The following is a 24,843-nucleotide window of genomic DNA, read 5'->3' on the forward strand; positions in this document are numbered from 1 at the left end:
CCTCGTGCTCCCACGAGGAGCTCGAACAGTTCATCCACTTCACCAACACCTTCCACCCCAACCTTAAGTTCACCTGGACCATCTCTAATACCTCTCTCTCCTTCCTGGACCTCTCTGTCTCCATCTCGGGCAACCACCTAGAAACCGATATCCATTTCAAGCCCACCGACTCCCACAGCTACCTAGAATACACCTCCTCCCACCCACCTTCCTGCAAAAATGCCATCCCCTATTCCCAACTCCTTCGCCTCCGCCATATCTGCTCGCAGGATGAGGCATTCCACTCCCATACATCTCAGATGTCGTTTTTCAAGGACCGCAACTCCTCTCCCCCCCACAACCAGTGGTAAAGAACGCCCTCAACCGTGTCTCCCACATTTTCCGCAACTCATCCCTCACACCCCATCCCCGCAATAACAACCAAAAAAGAATCCCCCTCGTCCTCGCGTACCACCCCACCAACCTCCGGATCCAACGCATCATCCTCCGACACTTCCACCATTTACAATCCGACCCCACCACCAAAGACATCTTTCCCTCCCCACCCTTATCTGCGTTCCGGAGGGACCACTTTCTCCGTGACTCCCTTGTCCGCTCCACACTCCCCTCCAGCCCCACCACACCCGGCACTTTTCCCTGCAACCGCTGGAAGTGCTACACCTGCTCCCATACCTCCTCCCTCACCCCCATCCCAGGCCCCAAGAAAACTTTCCACATCAAGCAGATGTTCACCTGCACATCTGCCAATGTGGTATACTGCTTCCGCTGTACCCGTTGTGGCCTCCTCTACATCGGGGAAACTAAGCGGAGGCTCGGGGACCTATGCTCGGTTCGCAATAAACAACTGCACATCCCAGTCGCGAACCATTTCAACTCCCCCTCCCATTCCTCAGACGACATGTCCATCCTGGGCCTCCTGCAGTGCCACAACGATGCCACCCGAAGGTTTCAGGAACAGCAATTCATATTCCGCTTGGGAGCCCTGCAGCCGAATGGTATCAATGTGGATTTCACAAGCTTCAAAATCTCCCCTCCCCCTACCGCATCCCAAAACCAGCCCAGCTTGTCCCCGCCTCCCTAACCTGTTCTTCCTCCCACCTATCCCCCCCCCCCCCCCCCAAGCCGCACCCCCATTTCCTACCTTTTAACCTCATCCTGCCCCCTTGACCTGTCCGTCCTCCCTGGACTGACCGATCTCCTCCCTACCTCCCCATCTGCACTCGCCTTTACTGGCTCCATCCCCGCCTCTTCGACCTGTCTGTTTCCTCTCCACCTATCTTCTCCTCTATCCGTCTTCTTTCTGCCTCCCCCTCTCTCCCTATTTATTTCGGAACCCCCTTCCCCTCCCCCATTTCTGAAGAAGGGTCTCGGCCCGAAACGTCAGCCTTTCTGCTCCTGTGATGCTGCTTGGCCTGCTGTGTTCATCTCGCTCTGCACTTCAGTGGAATGGAGTTGCTGTGGGAGTTCTGGGACTTCAGAACCATGAAATCTCATGGTGTCAGGTCAACCATAGACAAAGATATATCCTGCTGATTACCATTTACCTCAGCTGATGATTCTGCTTCTACATGTTGAACAATGCTTGGAGGATGGCAAGCATGTAGAAAATATTCTGGGCGAAAGATTTCAGTGTTCCCCAAGAATAGTTTGGCCAGCAGCGCTGCTGATCGCACTGTTTGGGTCTAAAGGGCATAGCTGGTTAGACTCGGTCTGTGACAGGTGGTGAGGGAAAAACATATTTGATCTCATCCTTGCCAATCTGCTTGTGGTAGATTGTGACTGTATTGGTAACCGTGGTCACTGCATGGTTGTGATGGAGACGAATTTGATCCCTAATGTCGATAATACCTTGCATCATGTTTTATGGCACTATAACGGTACTAAATGGTGATAGATTTTGAACAGATCTAGCAACTCAAGACTGGGAATCAATGAGGCACAGTGGGCTTTTAGCAGAACCACTCTCAACACAATCAGCACCCTCGTGGTCAGGCACATCTCCCATTTGGTCATTATTATCAAGACAGGATCAACCCTCTTCAATGGAAAGTGTAAAAGGGCATGCCAGGAACATTACCAGGCATATCTAAAAATGACGTATTAACCCGGTATAACAGGACTCTTTGGTTACCACAGGTCTGGCAGCATCTGTGAAGGAAAAAACAGAGCTACTGTTTCAGGTCCGGTGACCCTTCCTCAGAACACGGACCCAAAACGTTAACGGTTTTTTCCTTCACAGGTGCTGCCAGACCTGCTGACCTTTTCCAGCGACTTTGTTTTTGTTCCTGATTTGCAGCATCCGCAGTTCTTTTGGTTTCTATTTGGTTACCAAACAGGATAAGCAGCAAGCGAAAGACAGATCTAACTGATTCCACAACCAAAGGATCAAATCTAAGCATACAGACCTGCCACATCAAGTCACAAATGCTGGTGGACAATCAAACACCTCATTGGAGGAGAAGGCTGCACGAATATCCCCATTCTGAATGATGAAAGAGCCCAGGACATCAGTGCATAAGATGAGGCTGAAGCATTGGTGGCAATCTTCATCCGAGGTGCTGAGTGGATGATCCATCTCTGCCTCTTGTAGAGGGTCCCAGCAACTCGTGTCAGTCTTTAGTCAGTTTGATTCACTCCATGCGACATCAAAAAACTGCTGCATGCACTGAATACTGCAAAGGATATGGGCCCAGATGATATTCTGGCAATAATACTAAAGACTTGCGCTCTGAAACTAGCCACATCTCAAGCCAACCTGTTTTAGTACAGCTACAGAGGTAGATAGACAGACAGAGACTGGAAGAACACAGCAAGCTGGGCAGCATCTGGAGAAAAGGAGCAGTCACCGTTTCGGTTATTACCCTTCTTCAGTACATCTACAGTATTGGTATCTACCTGATAATATGGAAAATTGTGTAGCTATGTCCTGTGTACGCATAGCAGGACAAATTCAACCTGGCCGAGTACTGTCCCATCAGTCTGCACTCGATCATTAGTAAAGTGATGGAAGGTCAGCAGTGTTATGGGGCAGCACCTGCTCAATAATAACCTACATTGACAACTGGTTTGGGGTCTGCAAGGGCCTCAGCTCCTGGCCTTCATTACAGACTTGATTCAATCATGGACAAAACAGTTGCATTCCAGTTGTGAGGGTGACAGTCCTTGATATCAAGTCTTGATTTTATTGTGTGGAATCAAGGATCCCTGGCAAAACTGGACTCAAAGGGAAACTAGGAAGGTGGGGGTGAAGAAAGAAACTCTCTGATAGGAGTCATACCTAGCGCGAAGGAAGATGGTTGTGGTTGTTGGTCAGTCATCTTGGCTCCAGGGCATCACTGCAGGAGTTCTTCAGGGTGGTGTGCCAGATCCAGCCATCTTCAGCTGCTTAAGCACTGACCTTCCTTCCATCCTAAGGTCAGAACTGGGGAGATTCACTGCACAATGTTCAGCATCATTGATTCTTCAGATACTGAAGCAGTCCTTTTCCAAATGGACTAGAAGCAAGCCCTGGAAAATCCAGGCTTGAGCTGATTAGTGACAAATAACAACAGTTATGCCCCACAAATGCCAGACAGTTGGCCCTTGATGTTCGTTGGTATGACCATCATTGAATTCCCACTTCCTTGGGATCAGCATCCTTGATGTAATCATTGACCAGATACTTAACTGGATGAGACATAGTGGCTCCAAGAGCAGGTCAGGCGCTAGGAACCATTTCAGCGCTCCTCCGTTGCTCAGTAGCAGCAGTATGTACCATCTACAAAATGCACTGCATAAAGGTCCTTAGACAGCACCTTCCCAAACCTGCAACCACTACACCTGGAAGGATAAGGGCAGGCAGATACTATCCAACAGGGCACTGCCTTGAACTCCTAGAACACCACTTGCAAGTTTCTGTCAAAACCATTCGCTGTCCTGACTTGGAAATATATGATGCTTGCCAAAATCTTCGAGTTCGTTCCCAGTACATTGCAGATCTACCTATAGCGCACAGATTACAGTGGTTTAAGAAGGTCGCTGAACAGTACCTTTTGGCAGTATGTACGGCTAAGCAACACCTGCGTCTCTTGAGTACATTATATAAAAACAAAATTACATTGGCCAGTTTCTGTGCTACATATCCTAACCAGTCTGTGCTGGTGTTGGTGCTCTGCTCAAGCTTCCTTCATCAAAATCTAAATCTATGCATCATGGTGTTATTTTCCTTCTTTGTTTGTCAAGCTTCTGCTTAAATGCATCTATACTGTTCACTTCAACTACTCCCTGTGACAATTAGTTCCACATTCTCATCATGTCTTTTACTTGCCTCTAATTTGAACTGGGAATAATGGTTTGCAGTTGAAAAATTGTTCTAAGTGCAGGAAACCTTCACATCAACAGTATTCTTGAACATCCGTCTGCTCCTTTGTGCCCAGAATGGTTACATACTTTTGCATATCCAAAATGTTCCACATGAAGTTCCTGATTGTTTTGTATTAGCATGTGCTGAATCTGAAGGGGATGATGGTAACTGAACCTGAAATGAAGTTGCTTGGTACACAGCAGATTGGTCAATATCCAGAAAAAAATATACACTGTGTGGTGATCTATCTTCTGTTAATGGCCTTGTGTTTGAATATAAAACAGCAGTTCAGACTGTCTTCAGCTGGTTTTTAATAGATCTTCACTCCACCCTTGATCAAATAAAACATTACCACGTGAGGGTTCAGTATTTAGTGATTTGAAGCAACAAAAATGTGGTGTTGAAAATATTCCTCTATGGATTCTTTCTTGGACTTCACATGGCCTTTATGATTGAAGTTACGTCACAGCTTAAAAATACCAGTCTTACCTCAATTCCTGTTACTATTCAAATGTATATGAGTCTGGAAGTAGTAGACTAGTATGTCGTCTCATTTCAACAGTGTTTTGGTTTAACATTCTTTTGTCTCCTAGCATTCAGCATTTTAATTTCAAAATAGACAAATGTATGAAGTAAGCACCTGAATATTTAAGAATTTATTTCGTGATCTCAAAGCAAGATCAGGTGATTGCCTCCTGGAGATGATTGAAGGATGCTGTTCCTGATGGAGGAGGCATGTGTATAAGCCACTTTCTTTCTTCACTGACTCCATATTATGGTTTGAAGTTTGCTGCAACACCACTTGAAGACTCTTCTCTCCATCCCCACCCCAAAAAACACAAGTGTGGGCACATGCACGTATGTAACTTGTCCTCTTTCCAAAGAGCCCATCCTGCAGTGCTGAGTGGTATCTTGTGTGGGCTTGACTCTGTGTCCAGCAATGAACTGTCAAAGTTACAATTGCTGACCGTAGGAATGTCATCTTTGATCCCAAGCACTTGCTTAAAAAACCCAACGTTTTCTTTCCATTTAGATTCCTGCATCTGCTGTTGAAATGCCAGGGTCAATTAATGTCTCTGAATTGAATGTTCAGTTTGGAGCCTTAGAGTTTGGATCAGAACCATCTCTGTCTGAATTTGGAACAGGAAGCAAGGAGACCATCAACCAGGCACAAAGTCACTTGTTCTCAAATTCTGTAAGGTAAGATAAAACTGTTTTGTCCTTCTCCAGCCTCCACCGACAGTGATTTGCAGCATCAGCTTTGCTAACCATTTTGGATGCTTCCCAGTAACAAAGAAGAAGTAGATTTTAAAAAGTGCAAGCTGCATTCTAGTATCTCCTATCAGTGCCCTCTCTCTAACAGGTTTGCTAAGGTGAGAGAAACCTAAAAATGTGGAAGAAAAGCAATTGGGAGAAAGTGATCTTTTTTAAAAAAAATTGCAGTTGTTTATTCTTAAGTATCTTTTGACCTAATAATGAATTGCAATTGCTTGACAGTATAGCATTTCCATCTCTGAAAACCAGGTTCTGAAATCTTTGTTTGCCTTCGTGATTACAAAACAATGTCCTATTTCAAAGAGGTCAAAAAACTTATTCTGCTTGAGTGTGTTGCCATGGAGAATACAAGTAATTAATGTCCTTTCACTCGTACGGTATAATTTGTTGCTCCCTTGGAAATTTTAAGTGCAAGACACAAGTTTCAGCATACTACCTTTGTCAGCAATTGCAATTAAGTTGATAAAATACCAAATTACCTTTTTAGGAATGGATATGTTTATACAAGTTTATCTTCAGTCGCTAATGTGCAACATTGAATTTCATTCCATAATTTAGTGATTCGATGTCACAGTTTTTGTCAATATCAAGTGCAGTTCAAGAATCAACAGATCCATCTTCCATCAGCTCTTGCAGCTCAACAACTGCTCAGATTACTCCAGTGACTTCAACAGTTGATCAGAGTTCAGCGCATGGAATATCTTACCAGAACTCCCTTAGTTCATCATCTCAAAAGGAAGCTTCCTCACAGGTGACTGAATGAATTTCTTTGAAATAAAATTTTTCATTCATATTTTCCTAAGGCCTGTTAAGCTTATGGTTAAGGAGAGAAATGCCGCCTTGGGGATGGGGAGGAGAGGGTATAGGCATGAAGATGGCTTGTATCTTAAGTAGTGCAATGTGGGAGGTTACACAACAGTTTCCTGTGATATGGTTCTAAGTGGAGGAGTGCTTTGGTAATCAAACCTCACTACTTGCACACGGCTTGTGAAGGAGTAATGTAAAAGTTTAATTTGACCACCTGAATACTCAGTTTGTCTCTCATAATTCTTACCTAGGATACAGGTTCCACGTTTTTACCAAGTTCCTTCAATAAACTTTCTTAAATGTAAAGCAACATGTTCTAACAACCATAAGAAGTGGAAAAACTGACTATTAGTTCAGTTATACTAATGCACTCATTCGCACAAACAGATAAGCCATTACAAATCTGTAGAGTTGTGGGTTTTGAAGGGAAGGTAAGTGGGAACAACACACTCCAGTGGGCCACGCATCCAAATTCAAAGGATTTTGAAGTGAAAAGACTTCTTTAGGTCCAGTCAATTTTCCTGTCAGAGACTGACATGCTGACCACTAGAGAATCAATGAGATCTTCAAGCCAGACTTGTTCAGATGGAAGGTTGGCTCGATCTTGGCTTTTGAATGAAAGTAACACTTAAGTTTTCAATTTGAGTAAGTTAAAGATACTGCTTTCTGGACCTGATTTCTCAGGTTCCTAGAAGATGCGATCTGTAATTTGTCATGCTGTAAAGTTTTCTTCTTTTCAGGAGCAATCTCCAATTCATCTTTAAGACCAAGCTCTTGGAGATTTGTTTTTTCACCTGATGCACCTTTAGGTAGTGTTCTGAAACTGCAGTTCTCGTTCAGAGGCTGTTGCTAGGTGGCCTTGAGCACAGGCCCCCCCCCCCCCCCAAGTCGGTCTATCCATAATGAAAACCATAAAAATGCATCTTTTTCTCTTAATAGCTTTGCTTGTCTGCTATTCAAGGTTACTTGACTTCCAGTTAAACATCAAGTGCTAAGAACCCACATTAAACTTTTGACTTCAGTAATTACTGCTGAATACAACCCCAAGAAATCGTGTCCTTCAAACCCTTTCAATCCATGATGTCTAAACAGTTCCTTATTCAAGTTCCTCATAGTTCTTCTTAAAAATAAAAAGTGTATTCCTAACACTTGGACAAGCTGGAAATGAAAACTATGCTATCACATGCCAAGTTCTCAACAAATGTTACATTCAGTCTTGTACGGAAGATGATACAGGACTTTGGAAGCGTAAGTGGACTAGGAAACAGACAAGTCAGAAAAGTAGTGAGCAAGGTTAACCTTTCAAGGCAAATATGTTCCTAAAATGAGAAATGAGAAGCACGTTCTGACTTGGAAATATATTGCCCTTCCTTAAGTCATTTGATCAAAATCCTGGAAATCTCTCCCTAACAGTGTTGTGAACTTACCTACCTACCTACAGTACATGGACTGCAGTGAGTCAAGACAGCAGATCATTACCTTTAGAAGGCCAGCTACAGACAAGCAGTTAATGTGCAGGCCCGCTAGTGATACTTGTGTCCCACAAGTTAATATATTAAAAAAAGGTTGGCTGTGAGATGAGATAACAAGGTGTAGAGCTGAACGAACACAGCAGGCCAAGCAGCATCATATATACTTGGCATCATGCAGGACAAAATAGCCTGCTTGATTGGCACCCCATCTACCATGTTCAACCTTCACTGATGCAGTGTCAGCAGTGTGTACTGTCTACAAGGTGCAGTGCAGTAACTCACCAACACTCCTCCAAAAGCTCTTTCCAAAACTAGAAACTAGAACCTTAGAAACCAGTTTGACTCCAAACTGAAACACACCAGATTCAAAACAAGTCCTTACACCTAACATACATTGTCTCAGCTGAAATGTCACTTTACAATGATAAAACTTTTAGTTCTCTCAGGGCAGTGACCCAAAGAAATTCGGGGATTTACATACACACGTTAATCAGTGAGAAGGTTTTAATTGATTAAAGATTTAACAGCATCTTAGGTTCATTTAGTACCTCCTCGTTGGTGTGACCCTTTGATCTTTTACTTGTAAATTCTGTGCTCTGTGTGCTTCTTTCTCACTTCACCTGTTGAAGGGGATATGCTCTGAAAGCTTGTGTTTTCAAGTAAACCTGTTGGACTGTAACCTGGTGTTTGATTTTGTTTTGATCCTGTCCAACCCAGTCCAACACCAGCACCTCCACATCACATCACAGAAATTCCACCAACTTGAAGGACAAGGGCAGCAGATGTGTAGAGATGCTATCACCTGAAAGTTTTATGCTGCAAGCTGATTTGAAACTACATCACAAGTCCATCACTGCTGTCAAAATCTCTATCAGCAAATGTCCCTAAAATTCCAGGACTGCAGTAGCTCAAGAAGGCAGCTGACTGCCGGCAATTTGGGAGGGGTAATACGTGCAAGGTTAGCCAGTGATGCACACAACTCATGAACGTTATTTTACAACGATTATACCAGTAATCTGCTTCTCGATCAACCTTGGTATAGCTGGATTTGTCCTTCCATTCTCATCAGTAACTTGGAATTCCCTTTACTGTAGTGCAGTCATTGAACAAGTTAGCAAATCTTACAAATTTTTGCTTGGAACTAGGTTCATTTGTTTATTTAGACTTCTTTCTCTTTGCAAATGGAGTCTACTCTGTGGCTATGAATTGAACTCCTACGAATCTTTATAGTGGGGTGGGGGATCTGTCAGCTTAGGTAACTGGACAATTGGCTTGCATTGCAGAGTGATGCCAATGGCAGGGGTTCAATTCAGGCACTGGCTGAGGTTACAATCTAAAGACTCTCCTCAGCCTCTCCCCTTGCTCAGGTGCAGTGACCCTCAGGTTAAACAACCTGCAGTTGTCCTGCTGCCCCCCTGTGCCTCCACCTCATATTTGCATTGTCTTCAAGCTGAATTATAAAAATCCTGTTTTCAAAAAGAACATAGAACATTACAGCGCAGTGCAGGCCCTTCGGCCCTCGATGTTGCGCCGACGTGTGAAACCAATCTGAAGCCCATCTAACCTACACTATTCCATTATCATCCATATGTTTATCCAATGACCATTTAAATGCCCTTAAAGTTGGCGAGTCTACTACTGTTGCAGGCAGGGCATTCCACGTCCTTACTACTCTGAGTAAAGAACCTACCTCTGACATCTGTCCTATATCTATCACCCCTCAATTTAAAACTATGTCCCTTCGTGCTAGCCATCACCATCTGAGGGAAAAAAGCTCTCGCTGTCCACCCTATCTAATCCTCTGATCATCTTGTATGTCTCTATTAAGTCACCTCTTAACCTTCTTCTCTCTAACGAAAACAGCCTCAATACCCTCAGCCTTTCCTCATAAGACTTCCCTCCATACCAGGCAACGTCCTGGTAAATCTCCTCTGCACTCTTTCCAATGCTTCCACATCCTTCCTATAATGCGGTGACCAGAACTGTATGCAATACGCCAAGTGCGGCCGCGCCAGAGTTTTGTACAGCTGCAACACGACCTCGTGGCTCTGAAACTCAATCCCTCTACCAATAAAACCTAACATACTGTACGCCTTCTTGACAACCCTAGCAACCTGGGTGGCAACTTTCAGGGATTGATGCACATGACCACCGAGATCTCCCTGCTCATCCACACTACCAAGAATCTTACCATTAGCCCAGTACTCTGTATTCCTGTTACTCCTTCCAAAGTGAATCACCTCACACTTTTCCGCATTAAACTCCATTTGCCACCTCTCAGCCCAGCTCTGCAACTTATCTATGTCCCTCCGTAACCTGCAACATCCTTCCGCACTATCCACAACTCCACTGACTTTAGTGTCATCTGCAAGTTTACTAACCCATCCTTCTACGCCCTCATCCAGGTCATTTATGAAAATGACAAACAGCAGTGGCCCAAAAACAGATCCTTGCGGTACACCACTAGTAACTGAACTCCAGGATGAACATTTCCCATCAACCACTACCCTCTGTCTTCTTACAGCTAGCCAATTTTTGATCCAAACCGCTAAATCACCTTTAATCCCATGCCTCCGTATTTTCTGCAATAGCCTACCGTGGGGAACCTTTATCAAACACTTTACTGAAATCCATATATACCACATCAACCACTTTACCCTCATCTACCTATTTGGTCACCTTCTCGAAGAACTCAATAAGGTTTGTGAGGCATGACCTCCTCTTCACAAAACCATGTTGACTATCCCTAATCAAATTATTCCTTTCTAGATGATTATAAATCCTATTTCTTATAATCCTTTCCAACACTTTACCCACAACCGAAGTGAGGCTCACTGGTCTATAATTACCAGGGTTGTCTCTACTCCCCTTCTTGAACAAGGGGATAACATTTGCTATCCTCCAGTCTTCTGGCACTATTCCTGTAGACAATGACGACATAAAGATCAAAGCCAAAGGCTCTTCAATCTCCTCCCTAGCTTCCCAGAGAATCCTAGGATAAATCCCATCCGGCCCAGGGGACTTATCTATTTTCACACTTTCCAGAATTGCTAACACCTCCTCCTTATGAACCTCAATCCCGTCTAGTCTAATAGCCTGTATCTCAGTATTCTCCTCGACAACATTGTCTTTTTCCTGTGTGAATACTGATGAAAAATATTCATTTAGCGCCTCTCCTATCTCTTTGGACTCCACGCACAACTTCCCATGACTGTCCTTGACTGGCCCTAATCTTACTCTAGTCATTCTTTTATTCCTGACATACCTATAGAAAGCTTTCGGGTTTTCCTTGATCCTACCTGCTAAAGACTTCTCATGTCCCTTCCTGGCTCTTCTTAGCTCTCTCTTTAGGTCCTTCCTGGCTAACTTGTAACTCTCAAGCGCCCTAACTGAGCCTTCACGCCTCATCTCTACATAAGCCTCCTTCTTCCTCTTGACAAGAGATTCAACTTCTTTAGTAAACCACAGTTCCCTCGCTCGACCACTTCCTCCCTGCTCTATGCTGTATGAAGCTTACTTTTTAACTGCTTTAGGAAGTCAAATTGATATGTATCCGATCTTTTCTGTAGCCTCAATGATCCATAACAGTTTTGTCTTTTTTTTAGAAAAACATTGAGTGGCAGCATCTAGTGTTTTGCTTTCCCTTTTTAGATGAGCAGCAAATAGTTTGTTCCATGATGTAAGATATTTGTACAAAACCAGTCAAACAATTGTCTTTTGTTTACAGAATGGCCTTGGGACACAACAGACACTTGAAGGTGAGTTTTAAAATTGTGAATATTAACCTGTAACATTGTAATACTACTTGTTTTGGTTTCCCTTTGTGTGTCGAACGGTAGTTCAAAATGAATTTCTCAAACTGTAGCCCCTTTAAATGAGACCTTGAACAATACTTCCTCTTCACTCTTGTTGGGTTAGTAAAATTGTCATTTCTGTTAACCCATCTTATGTATTTGAATAAGATCACATCTCAAATATTGCAAGCACACGTTTAAGAATAACGTCTATCAAATTTAACACTTCTGTCTTTGGCCAATATTTTTCTGTGTAAGTATCTTTGGCAACTTGGAATTGGTTCTCTTGTTTAAGTCAGCCAAGAAAGGCTTCCAGAATTAGTATGTACGTGCGTGCGAGAGGATACGTGACCATGCCCCATTTGAACAGTGGAGTGTATGTGTGGAGTTTTATAACTTAAGTGAGCACAATTTTTCAAATCAGAAGTATAGCCAGACCTTTTTCATTTTAAGGTTATGTAGTTTTTCCCCTAACATTACTGTTACTAGGGATGTGGAGGCAGCACTGGAGCTGTGTAGGAAGATATCAAGCAGGTGAGTATAAATTTGCAGCTGAAGGACTGAGGCCTATACTTGCCAGGCACTCTGAGGCAATAGTTAGATTCGGCTGCTTGAAACTGAATTGGGGGGAAATAAATCAGTGACATCACAAGAAAGCGGTGAGTTGATTAGCTGTTAAGGAACAGCCATTTGTCTTTAAATAGCAGTAAATTAGAAAAGTATATTATTAAAGAATTAACTGAAACACCAGGGATGAGAAAATGTCAGCTTGTCGTACTGGGATGAATAATATGATAAATAGGCCAAAGTTTAATAAGAGAGTGGGATTAAGATAAGGGGAGTATGTTTCAGGCTGAGTATTAGAAAAGTCAACAAAATTAAGTTCAAGTCAAGTGAAGTCAACCAAGTGGAATGTGACTTGTCATGTGTGGGAAGCCATGGACCCGACTGCCGTCTTAGCTGACTTTCTTTGTGGAAGCCCTTCCACCTGCCGAAATTTGAGCTTCGGATTTTGAAGCTTAAATGGCGACGAGAGTCACCTGGCACATCGGCAAGGCTGTGTGTTATGGCTGGCATGTTTAGAGAGAAGTTTAGCACATCTGGCAAAGCACCAGGAAGCAGTCCCGATGATCCAGAATCTAAAACCCTCCCATCTGCACCAACTCTTGAGCCACGCATTCTTCTGCCCTAGTCTCCTATTTCTGTACTTGCCATCAAATGGCACTGGAAATCAGTTAAACAGCATAGAAACAAGCCCTTTGGCCAATCATGTCTAAGGTGACCAATAAATGCCAAACTATACTAATCCCATTTACCTGCACTTGGTCCATTGCCTACTATGCCCTGGCATTTTAAGTGCTTGCCCAGATGCTGTCTAAATGTTGCAAGAATGCCTACCTCCAGCTCCCCCCACTCAGGTAGCATGTTCCATAGTTCTTCCACCCTTTTGGGTGAAAACATTTTTCCTCCAATTCCTCTAAACTACTTACTCCTCACATTAGACTTTTGATCGCTGGTCTTAGACTTGTCTTGGATGCGGGGAAACGATTCTCTCGAACTAGCCCACCTATGGTTTTCAATTTTGTATCCCTAAATCAAATCTCCCCTCAGTCTCCTCTGCTCCGGGGAGAATGAACACAGCCTATTCAGTCCCTGGAGGTTTATAACTTTTGAGGTCCTCCTTAATCTGCCTGGGTCCATGAATTTGTGAGCAAAACCTCATCCCTTCTGCCAATTCAACTTTGGTACCAACATGTACCGCAATCTTTGGCTGACCACCACGTGCTTTGGGATGCCCTGCAGTCTTTCAGTGACATCCCTAATACCGGCTCCAGGGAGGAAACATTGTCATTCTGGAGTCATTTGTGACCGCACAAATGCCTGTCTGTTTCCACAGCTAATGAATCCCTTATCACTATTGCTCCTGGTTTCCTCTTCCTCCTTTTTTTAAAGAGTCAGGCTGCTTGTGAAGCTTGTCTCTGTCTGCATTCCCTTGAACCAGCACCCGTATCAGCTGCCAAAATCACAATTGATTTGTGAACAGGACTTGCGCATTACCTTCCTGTTCATCCTGGTCTCCACTTGAACTGCAATGTGACCCCTCTCAACATTGCGAGTGTGTTTCTAGTCCCGTTGGGAGAAATTTGAACTAGTTGGGTGGGAGAAGGGGTTATAAGGCATTATTACAACAGGGACACAGCATTCTCTAGTAAATGAGTCACAACTGGAATTCAGTCATGTTGAATTTTGGGGGATTAAGGCAAGGCTGGGTAACCTCTCGTATTAGCAGAATTATAAATTGACACGAGTTAAGGGAATGGTTTGATAGGTGGAATTATGCTGTTGCAATCCGATGTGTTAAGGTAGGGGCATGACAGGCAACTCAGTATTCCAGAGTACAGGATTTTCAGGCTTGGTGGCAAGGTGAAAGAGGAGCTGGAGTTGCATTAAGGAGTCAATGACTGCAGTAAGGAGTGACAATATCTTGGAAGGGTGTGCAAATGAGGCTTTGTGGGTAGAGTTTAGGAATGAACAAAAACTGTGCAGTCACATTGCTAGGAGTGTATTATAGACCCACAAATAGTCCACAGGCAATGGAGGATCAAATATGTTGACAATTCACCTGAGGTGTGTGAAAATAATAGGGCAATGATGGGATTTGAACTGCTCCAACATTACATTTTGATTATCTCAAATAAAGGGTTTAGAATGGGAAGATTTCTTAATGTATCCAAGAGAACTTTTATTATCAACATGTAGAAGATTCAAGAAGGAACTGCACAGTGCTGAACCTAATTGTGGGGTGTGAAGCTGGACAGGTGATAATGAGGTGACAATGGGGAAACATTTTGGTGACGACAGCCGCAATACAGTAAGATTCAAGTTAGTTTTGGAAAAGGTTAAAAAAGAGGGTTTGCAAAAACCTGTTTTGGATAGCACGTAGGCAAGTTTTTGGACAGGATCTGGTCAGTGTGCAGAAACTACAGGGGAGAACTTAAAGCAATTAGAGCAAAGAGGGTCATGAAAAATCACAGCAGGTCATGTTTCTATGCAGTAGAAGCATTTGGAGTGTAAAGGGGTAACCAGGGAGAGGCCCTTTTTGGGAGCCAAGGAGGCGGCCTGTGCCAAGAACTGGAGGACGTTGGCAGGGTGTTAAATGAGTACTTCACATCTGTCTTCATTTTGGAGAAGAAATTTGTAGGTACAGAATTCCAAGGGGGTTGGAGTCCTTAAACAGTTACCATTGAGACTGAGGAGGTATTGGTGATTTTGGTGGACTTAGTGGACAAATTCCCAGATCCAGTTGTATCTCAGGCTATTGTGGGAGGTAAGGGAGAGAATTAGAGAAGTTTTGACCCAAATTTTTAATTCCTGTCTGGCAACAGTGAAGGTGCCAGAGGACTGGAGGACAGCTAATATGGTTCCACCTTTCAAGAAAGGTGCTAAAGATAAAATAGGGAATTGCAGACCAGTGAGTCTGTCATCAGTGCTGAGAAAAAATTGGAGAAAATTTTGAAGCAGAGAATTAACTTGCCTTTCCAAGTAAAGATTTTGATCAGGGATGGTCGGCACAGCTTGTCAGAGAGAACTTCTGAGTCAATGCTAAGCAGGTTGGGGCTCGGTGCACTTGTGTTTAGAAGAATGAGAGATGATCTCATTGAAACATGTAGGATTATTACGGGACTTGACAGGGTTAAATACTGTTTCCCTCCACCGCCCCCCCTCCCCCGCCATGGGAGAATTTGGGACCAAATGGTAGAGTACTAATTTAAGACTGAGATGAAGAGGAATTTCTTGAGGGGTTGAATATTTCTTCCTGAGTTCTCTGTGGCAAAGAATAGGTCTGGAGTCCTGTTGTATATTTAAGGCTGATATAAATAGATTCTTGATAATTTAAGTTTTCTGATGACATGAAAATTGGCCGGGTGGCTAATAGTGTGGAAGAATGTCATGGATTTCAGGAAGGGTAGATGGTCAGTGGGCAGATCAGTGAGAGATGGAATTTAGTCCTGGTACATGTGAGGTGATGCACTTTGGAAGAAATAACAAGATGAGGGACACTAAGAATGGTAGGACTGTAGGGCGCTCAGAGGAACAGATATCTAGGGCTGCTTAGCCACAGATCCCTGAAGGAGGCAGGGGAGGTTAATAGCATTGTTAAGGCATATTGGGACACTTGCCTCTATTGGTTTTGGCGTAGATTATAAGAGCAGGGATGCTGTTTTAGAGCTGTATAAAACTTTGGTTAGGCCACAGCTGGAGTACTACGTGCAGTTCTGGTAACCTAACGAAAGAAGAGATGTGATTGCACTGGAGGAGTTGTTGAGGAGATTCACCAGGATGTTACCTGAGCTACAGCATTCCAGCTATGACGAGGCTTGATAAGCGCAATTTGTTTTGTTTAGAGCAGTGAAGGCTGAGTGGAGACCTGATTGAGGGGCATGGACGAGCTAGGTTGGAAGCAGTTGTTCCCTTTAGTTGAAGAGTCAAGAGGGCAGAATTTTAAGGTGAAGGTAGCAGGGTGTGGGAAAACAAAATTTTTTGCCCAGAGGGCAGTGGGATTCTGGAAATGTTTTGTTTTACTTGCTGGATGTGGGCATCTCTGGCGAGGCCATATTTATTGCCCATCCCTCATTGCCCAGAGGGCAGTTAAGAGTCAGCCACTTTACTGTGTGTCTGGAGTTGCATGGAAAAGCATTTTTGGGTGCCACCGAGTATGTTATCTTGTAGGCATTGTATCACTAGGATACGAAAACATTGAAAACTCCCAATAATTTGATGAAAATGCATGTAGCTTGCAATTTTCAGTTTTTGAAAATGTGTTGTCGCCTATTTTTGTAGCTGTAGTAAATTAGTTGGGCAGGCTTCATGAGAGTTAATGAATTGATTGCTTATGTTATTGATTGATTACAGTGTAACCAAATGGTTACAGTGCAGAAGGAGGCTCTTCAACCCATCGTGTCTGCTCTGGCTCTATTACCTAATACTAGTCGGTGCTTTTTTTCTCTTGCCCTTCCTTCTACCACGCACCCCACCACTTGCATACTGTTTCTGTCCAAATAATCATCCAATGCCATTTTGAATGCCTGAATTGAACCCCCCTCATACATTTCTAGACTTTGCGTTCTGCGCCCCAACTAACTTGTAGTTAGTGATCTTTTTAAATGGACCAGTTATCAACGTAATTGTGACTGATTTTAATATTTTTTATTTCTCAAGTCATTTTAAAAGATGCAACCATTTTATTGATTACTAGGACTATTTTTGAATTACATTTTAATTTTTGTGAAGCAACTTGTAATTGCAGGCAAAAAATACTACAGATGGAAACTTCTTTTCTTCCCCCCCACCCAGCTACAATTTGTCCCACTGTGAAATCTGCTGAATCGCAATCTTTGTCAAGTGTGAATCCACTACCTACTGGAGTGTCTACTGCTTCTCTTCTGCCTACGGTATCACAACATTCAGCTAGTTTGTCAAGTCTGAACCCGGCCATCGAATTGTCCAGCAGTTCTCTTTCACAACTTAGCACGTAGGTATCTGAACAGTTGTCAATTTTTGCTTGGAACACTGGTTTACCTTGATAAATTGAAGCAAAATGCATGAGGCATTCCCTAGCGTGGATGTAGTGTTTATGAAGGATGAAGGATGGAGGGGAGTGAATGAGATGCTGTTTAAAGAGTTGTGGGTCTCATTAAGGAGAAAATTAAATGGGAACCCACAACAGAGGTTAAATGTTGATTAGGCAGAATCCAGGAATATGATTTTCTAGTTCGTTTTATTTCAACTCATGCCGCTAACTCCCACCCCACTAATTATATGTGAATTATATGCATCCCTCAATTTAACCATTACCTGTTACCTTTTTCCATTTGGCCTCGTGTCTCTGCCAGACTGTACTAGGTAATGTTAACACATTATTTATAGTGCAAGGACTTGGCCTGGCCACACCTGAACCTTAATCTGAGGTGAGACTGGAATCCAGACATTGTTTTCACTGGAAGGAGATGTGGTTGTGCAAAGGAGACCAGCTTTAGGGATCTGGTTAAAGTACTTTTCAATACACTGGAATGAATACGTAATGGATCTGTTATATAATTGAAGTTTCCTTTATTCGTTCATGGGATGTTTCCCTGTTTAGGCCAGTATTAACTACCTATCCCTTGTTGCTGTTGGTGGTGAACTGTCTCTTGAGCTGCTGCAGTCAATTTGGTGATCATTGCAGTTAAGGAGAGAGTGCCAGGATTTTGACCCAGTGACACTGGAGAAGTGATATATTTCCATGTGGATCATTGTTCCTTATTGTTTAATCAGTGAAGGAAAGCTGTGCAATAGGGAATGTTATGGGGGAATTTTGGCTATCCAGCATTGTAATTGGAATAAAGTTGCTTGTGGTCAAATTGGAAGGGTTCTGTAATGTCTCCAGGGCTCAATCCTTAATTCTACTTTATACTTTCTATTTACCTTATCCCTATAACCCTTGATTCTCTTGCTGATTTAAAAATCTATCTCCGCCATGAATTCAATTAATGACTCAACCTCTACAGTCTTCCTCAGTAAAGCATTTGAGAAATTCACTAACCTCAGAAGAAATTCCTCCTTATTTATCTTAAAATGGAGCAGAGATTGAGCAGTTTAGGCCTATACTTTCTGGGGTTTAGAAGAATGACAGAATTGATTGAGGTATATAAAATGCTCAAGGAGATCGACAAAGTAGATGTGCAAAGGATGTTTCCTTGTAGGGCGATCTAGGGCAAGAGATCATAGCTTTAGGATAAGGGGCAGCAGGTTTAAAACATGAGTAATTACTTCCCTCAAAGGGTCATGAATCTGGAATTCACTACTGCAGAGTGTATTTGATGCCAGGTCATTGAGTGAATTTTTGAGGTGGAGATGGACAGGTTTTCTAATTAATAATGTGTTGAAGGGTAATGGAGAATGGACAGGAGGTGGAGTTGAGGCATAAATAAGACCACCCCATATTCTTAGAAAGGGAAACAGCCTTTCTGCACCTAACTTGCCAAAGTCCCCTAATAATCTATGTTTTAATAAGATCACCTTTCATTTTGTACTGCAGAGAGTACAGGCTCAACCTCTCTTTTTTCCTTTAATACTAACCTTCCATACCTGGAATCAGTCTGGAGAACCTTCTGTAGACTGCCTCCAATGCCAGTATATTTTACTTAAATAAGGGGCCCAAAACCGCTCAGTGTTAAAGTTGTAGACCTACTAATGCCTTGTGTAGTTTTAGCAAGACTTGCCTATTTTTGTATTACATCCCTTTTTTGGAGGTGATGGGGGGCGAGAATCACCCAATGTTCCATTTGGCTTCCCAATTATCTGCTGAATTTGGATGCTGGCTTTTTGTGATTTATGCACAGGGAAGTTCCAGATCTCTCTCCTGTAGCTTTCTGCAGTCTTTCTCCATTTAAATAATGCTAGCTCCTCTATCTTCTCTGCCAAAATATGACCTCCCATTTTCCCACATTATATTCCATCTACCAAGCTTTTTGCCAACTTGCTTAACTTGTCTGTATTTCTCTACGGACACTTTGTCATTCATACCACTTGCCTTCCCACCTATTTGTCAATTGCAATCTTAGCTATTGTACATTCATTTTCCTCATCCATGTTATTAATACATGCTGTAAATAATTGTGGCCCAGCACTGATCCTGTGGCATTCTACTAGATGTAGATTGCCATCCTAAAAAGTCCCCTTTCTCCCAACCCCAACAGTAGACAGAAGTTGCTGGAAAAGCTCAGCAGGTTTGGCAGCATCTGTGAAGAGAAAGCAGAGTCAACGCCTGAAACGTTAACTCTGCTTTCTCTTCAGAGATGCCGCCAGACCTGTTGAGCTTTTCCAGCAACTACTTTTTTTTTTCTGATTTACAGCATCTGCAGTTCTTTTGGTGTCTGTCTACTGTTAGTCAATCAATCCTCTATCCACGCTAATATAAAACTCCGAATCCCATAGGCTCTTTACTTAAGTAGCCTAAAGTATCGTACCTTGTCAAATCCATTCTGAAAATCCAAATTTTCACTGGCCCTGTTTTTTCAATAACCCGGAGCTATGGATCATGATCGTAGCTTTAATTTCTTTGCATTGTATGGAACTATCACTTTGTGTCACTGTTTGACTGCTTATGTCAACCAACAGCAAAAAATTTAAATGTGATCTATTAAGCCAGGTTTCATTCTGGGATCTGACTTGTCCAGTATTACCATCAACTGGGATCATAGCAAAGCAAGACTTCAATTTGTAAAATGTTTTGGAAGAAGTATCTGCTGTCTGAATTTCAATGTACCTTATTGTGGATTTTTTTCGGTGGTTAAGAGTTCAAATGGGAACATTGCTGTACATCGATAGTTCAATATCTCACCTGAGCTGAGAAAATTAGCCTTCTGCTTCTTGTTTCTCTCACTTTAAAGGCAGATAACTTTTACATGTAATCTCTTATTAAATGAGAGAGAATTATAAGCAGTGCGTCATTGTTTTCCTGCAAAACAAGAAAACCTTCCACCCCAACCTTAAGTTTACCTGGACCATCTCTAACACCTCTCTCGCCTTCCTGGACCCCTCTGTCTCCATATCGGGCAACCACCTAGAAACCGATATTCATTTCAAGCCCACCGACTCCCACAGCTACCGAGAATACTCCTCCTCCCACCCACCTTCCTGCAAAAATGCTATCCCCTATTCCCAATTCCTTCGCCTCCGCCGCATCTGCTCCCAGGATGAGGCATTCCACTCCCGTACATCTCAGTTGTCCTCGTTTTTCAAGGACCGTAACTTCCCCTCCTCGGTGGTCGAGAACGCCCTCAACCGTGTCTCCCACATCTCCCGCACCTCATCCCTCACACCCCGTCCACGCAATAAAAACCAAAAAAGAATCCCCCTCGTCCTCACGTACCACCCCACCAACCTCCGGATCCAACGCATCATCCTCCGACACTTCCGCCATCTGCAATCCGACCCCACCACCAAAGACATCTTTCCCTCCCCACCTTTATCTGCTTTCCGGAGGGACAACTCTCTCCGTGACTCCCTTGTCCGCTCCACACTCCCCTCCAGCTCCACCACACCCGGCACTTTTCCCTGCAACCGCAGGAAGTGCTACACCTGCCCCCATACCTCCTCCCTCACCCCCATCCCAGGCCCCAAGAAGACTTTCCACATCAAGCAGATGTTCACCTGCACATCTGCCAATGTGGTATACTGCATCCGCTGTACCCGGTGTGGCTTCCTCTACATCGGGGAAACCAAGCGGAGACTCGGGGACCGCTTTGCAGAACACCTACGCTCGGTTCGCAATAAACAACTGCACCTCCCAGTCGCGAACCATTTCAACTCCCCCTCCCATTCCTCAGACGACATGTCCATCCTGGGCCTCCTGCAGTGCCACAACGATGCCACCCGAAGGTTGCAGGAACAGCAACTCATATTCCGCTTGGGAACCCTGCAGCCCAATGGTATCAATGTGGATTTCACAAGTTTCAAAATCTCCCCTCCCCCTACCGCATCCCAAAACCAGTCCAGCTCGTCCCTGCCTCCCTAACCTGTTCTTCCTCCCACCTATCCCCTCCTCCCACCTCAAGCCGCACCTCCATCTCCTACCGACCAACCTCATCCCGCCCCCTTGACCTGTCCGTCCTCCCTGGACTGACCTATCCCCTTCCTAACTCCCTACCTACACTCACCTTTACTGGCTCCATCCCCGCCTCTTCGACCTGTTTGTTTCCTCTCCACCTATCCTCTCCTCTATCCCTCTTCTATCCGCCTCCCACTCTCTCCCTATTTATTTCAAAACCCCCTTCCCCTCCCCCTTTTTCTGATGAAGGGTCTAGGCCCGAAACGTCAGCCTCTCTGCTCCTATGATGCTGCTTGGCCTGCTGTGTTCATCCAGCCCTGCACCTTGTTGTCTAAGAAAAAATTATGCACAGGATTGTTTACTCAAGGAGCTGATTGGATGTCAGTTGAGATTTTGATTATACTTTGGGGAGTGATTTATTGGGACCTCTTTTTTAATGCAGTTCCTTGCCAAACCACCAAAGCAGCAGCCTTACTCCTGCCTCTTCTCTGTCTACAAGCTCACCCAATGCAGTAAGTATGTTAATGATTTGAGTTTTTGTTGTTGCCCTTAAGCATTGCATTTATCTCCTAACAGGGGATGGGGTAGTTTGAGACACAGTGTGGGAGAGAGGGCTTCAGAATCTTGGCAGAGTTGAGTTTGAAAAGTTGAAAAATGGAATAAGGAATGGAGCCAGGGTAAAATAGAATTCCAGAATGGGGGAAAAATAGTAACTAAACAAAGGGTGGTATTGTTTTAAAGGGAAAGTGCGGGTTTAGGTGTATTCTGACACGGGTGAAAAGGTAGCAGAGCCAAAACCTGGATAATTTGATTCATGAGGGAGGTGCAGAATGTTTCTTCATATTGATATGTAAATGTATATCTGCAAATTTTCAATCGAGAACCAAGTTAAAGTGAGGATGATATAACTGGCAAAGAAAATGAGTACAGAATGGCAGTTAATGTTGGAGGAAACCCAGAAATCTCCTACCATGCTAATAGTAAATAGGTAATAAGAGGTGGGGTGGCTCCCATTAGGGATTGACTGAGAGATTTGTGGTTAGAGTTGCAGAATGAGACTAGAATATCTAAATAAGTACTTTGTATCAGGTTAATGAAGAGGATTTTATGTAATGGTATATATAGAGGAAACTTAATGACAAAATAAGAGGTACTGATGGGAGAATTGATGAGCAGGAAGCATTGGAAAGATGTTTTACACTTAAATTGATAGGTAGCCTGGTCCTGATGATTTGTACCCAAGATTGCCAAATGACAATGTTGCAGATTTCAGAAAGGCTTGCCAAAAACTTCTGATTTGCCTTCATTTACAGAGGGGGCATCACAGGATTGAAGGGCAAATGTGACTGTCATTGAAAGGAAGATTGTTAGTAAATACAAGCTAATCAGTTTCACATCAGTTCTGATTCAGGTTTTAGAAACAGAAAAGATAACGTTCACGAGGTTCGAGGCTATCCAGCACAGGATTGTATGCGATTTTGTGCTTGACCTAGCTAATTAAAATATTTTGAAATAGCAAAGGTTGAGGGAAATAATGCAACAGATGTGGTCTACATCCTTTTTTAGAAAGCATTGGAAAGAGTGTCACGAAAGGTTGATAGACAAAGTTGAAGCTCATAGGAGAAGAGCTCACTTAGTTTGGATTAAAATGGACTTAAGGATGCAATAGAATTTAATCAATGGTTGTTTTTCACCCAACAGAATGGTAAACAGCTTGCCAAGGGTCAGTGCTTGGACAGCTGTGTTTTGATGTATGTGAATTACTTGAATGTTGGAATTTAAAATTTCAACATGGCACCAAAATTGATACCAAATAGACTATGAAAGGACATGGAGTAGATGGGCAGATAAGTATCATATGAAATTTAATAGAAGCATGAGGTGATACATTTTGATAGAAGGAATAGGGACAGTCAAGCCAATTTCATGGCACATTTCCAAAAAAGAACAGGAATAAGAGGATTTCAGGCACGTGCATAGGTTTGTGATTCAGTGAAACAGAGGGGACTTTGATTAATTAGCAAAGTGCATACTGCCTGGGCTTCATTAACTGAAGGCATTATGCACAGAAGCAGAAAAGTAATGCAGTATTTGAATGAAGTCGTTGCTCGGCTTCCGCAGTGTTTCCGGTTCTAGTTGTCACATTTTAGAAAAGTTGTACAGATCTCTTTTCAAGGACACACATTTGCCAAATGATTATGGGGGCAAGGAATTAGACAAGCTGGATTGTTCTCTTTTTGAGCAATGGGAGATGATGGTAGATTTGACTGAAGTTTGAGCTTATGGGATGTGTAACTAAAATTGATCAAGGAAATCATGATTCCATTAGCTGATGGTATAAGCACTAGTGTAGCTGTAATGGAATAGGGTTTTGGGCTAAAAATGTAGATGGGATTGGCAGCTTATTTTTTTTTTTACACAGTTAGTGGCCATGACCTGGAACTTGTAACCTGTAAGATTGTTGGTAGCTGAGAATTGGTGCTTTAAAAAAACATTGAAAACGTGTTTGAGAGAGATTTTCTAAATCCTTGGAAGCTTTTGGAAGGGGGGCTAACTAAGTGGAGATATTGTCACCTTTGATTTCTTAAAAATGAAACACTGGAAATACTTCATAGGTCTGGCAGCATCTGTAGAGAGTTGATGTTTCACTTTGTAATTTCTCAACTTCTGATAAAAGATTGTTTGATGCAGATGCTAAAGAATGTAAATTTGGAGTGGATACTAAAGGAATAAATCAGTGACTACATGCCATTTGCAGTTCTGCAGATACAAACCATAGAAAGTATAGCTATTTTGGGGGATCTCTTCAGTTACTTGTTGACCAAGTTTGTCAATGCCAGGATTCACTTGTCTGTATTAAGGTCATAGATGGCCAGAACCTTGACTGTGAATGGACTTTCTGGTTCAAATTTTAAGCTAATGATTGATCACTTTGGCAGAATATTAGTAAGAAAGGAGGACGGGGTCGTTGCACTTGGTAGTTTTAAATCAGCAATAGATGCCTCTTGGATACCTTTTTGGAGGATCTGAAATTAACTATAGACTTATCCAATATCTATCCTTGTCTGGAATGGCTGCAGGAGTGTAGAAAGGCAGAGTGGGAATGATGGATTTTGTGAAGTTGTCCGATTTCTGTGCTGCTCACTTATCTTTTGCTTACAGCACGCAAACATTGACAGCAGTTTGCAGACTTCTGAAACTTTCTCCACTGCTTTGACATTTACTACAGTCACCACCTCATCAGTCAGTGCCTCCAGCAACCTAAACACTACAAACAGCCTTGGACTGAGTGCAGCGAGTGTATCCATGCCAACTGCTACCACACGAGCAGTTCCCTCTGTTTCTTCAGGTTAGCAATTTTATTATTAACTTACCATCTGAAACAAGAGTCTGTGTTTATCCATTTTGTTTCACTTTGTTAGCTAGATTAGAGGTTCTCGAACTTCAGTCAAGTCCAACAAAACTATCTCCTTGTATCTGTGTACATCTAGTGTTTTTCTCTCTCTTTTTGCAATTTTTCTTGCTGATACATCTATATGAACATTCGTCGCAACAGGTCAT

The 24,843-nt window shown here is 43.0% G+C and overlaps 1 protein-coding gene across 1 annotated transcript in view; it reads left to right on the forward strand.

Moving 5' to 3' along the window:
- The window catches only part of ubap2a (ubiquitin associated protein 2a), a 108,922-nt gene that overhangs the window by 61,382 nt on the left and 22,697 nt on the right, over positions 1–24,843 (forward strand). The window contains exons 10-15 of the mRNA XM_048611363.1: positions 5,376–5,542; positions 6,176–6,368; positions 11,624–11,654; positions 17,046–17,223; positions 21,725–21,794; positions 24,445–24,631. Of these exons, the coding sequence (XP_048467320.1) occupies positions 5,376–5,542; positions 6,176–6,368; positions 11,624–11,654; positions 17,046–17,223; positions 21,725–21,794; positions 24,445–24,631 (826 nt within the window). The remainder of the gene's footprint in view (positions 1–5,375; positions 5,543–6,175; positions 6,369–11,623; positions 11,655–17,045; positions 17,224–21,724; positions 21,795–24,444; positions 24,632–24,843) is intronic.

The sequence above is a fragment of the Rhincodon typus genome, chromosome 1 (genome assembly GCF_021869965.1).
Source record: "Rhincodon typus isolate 14 chromosome 1, sRhiTyp1.1, whole genome shotgun sequence".
Lineage (NCBI taxonomy): Eukaryota > Metazoa > Chordata > Chondrichthyes > Orectolobiformes > Rhincodontidae > Rhincodon > Rhincodon typus.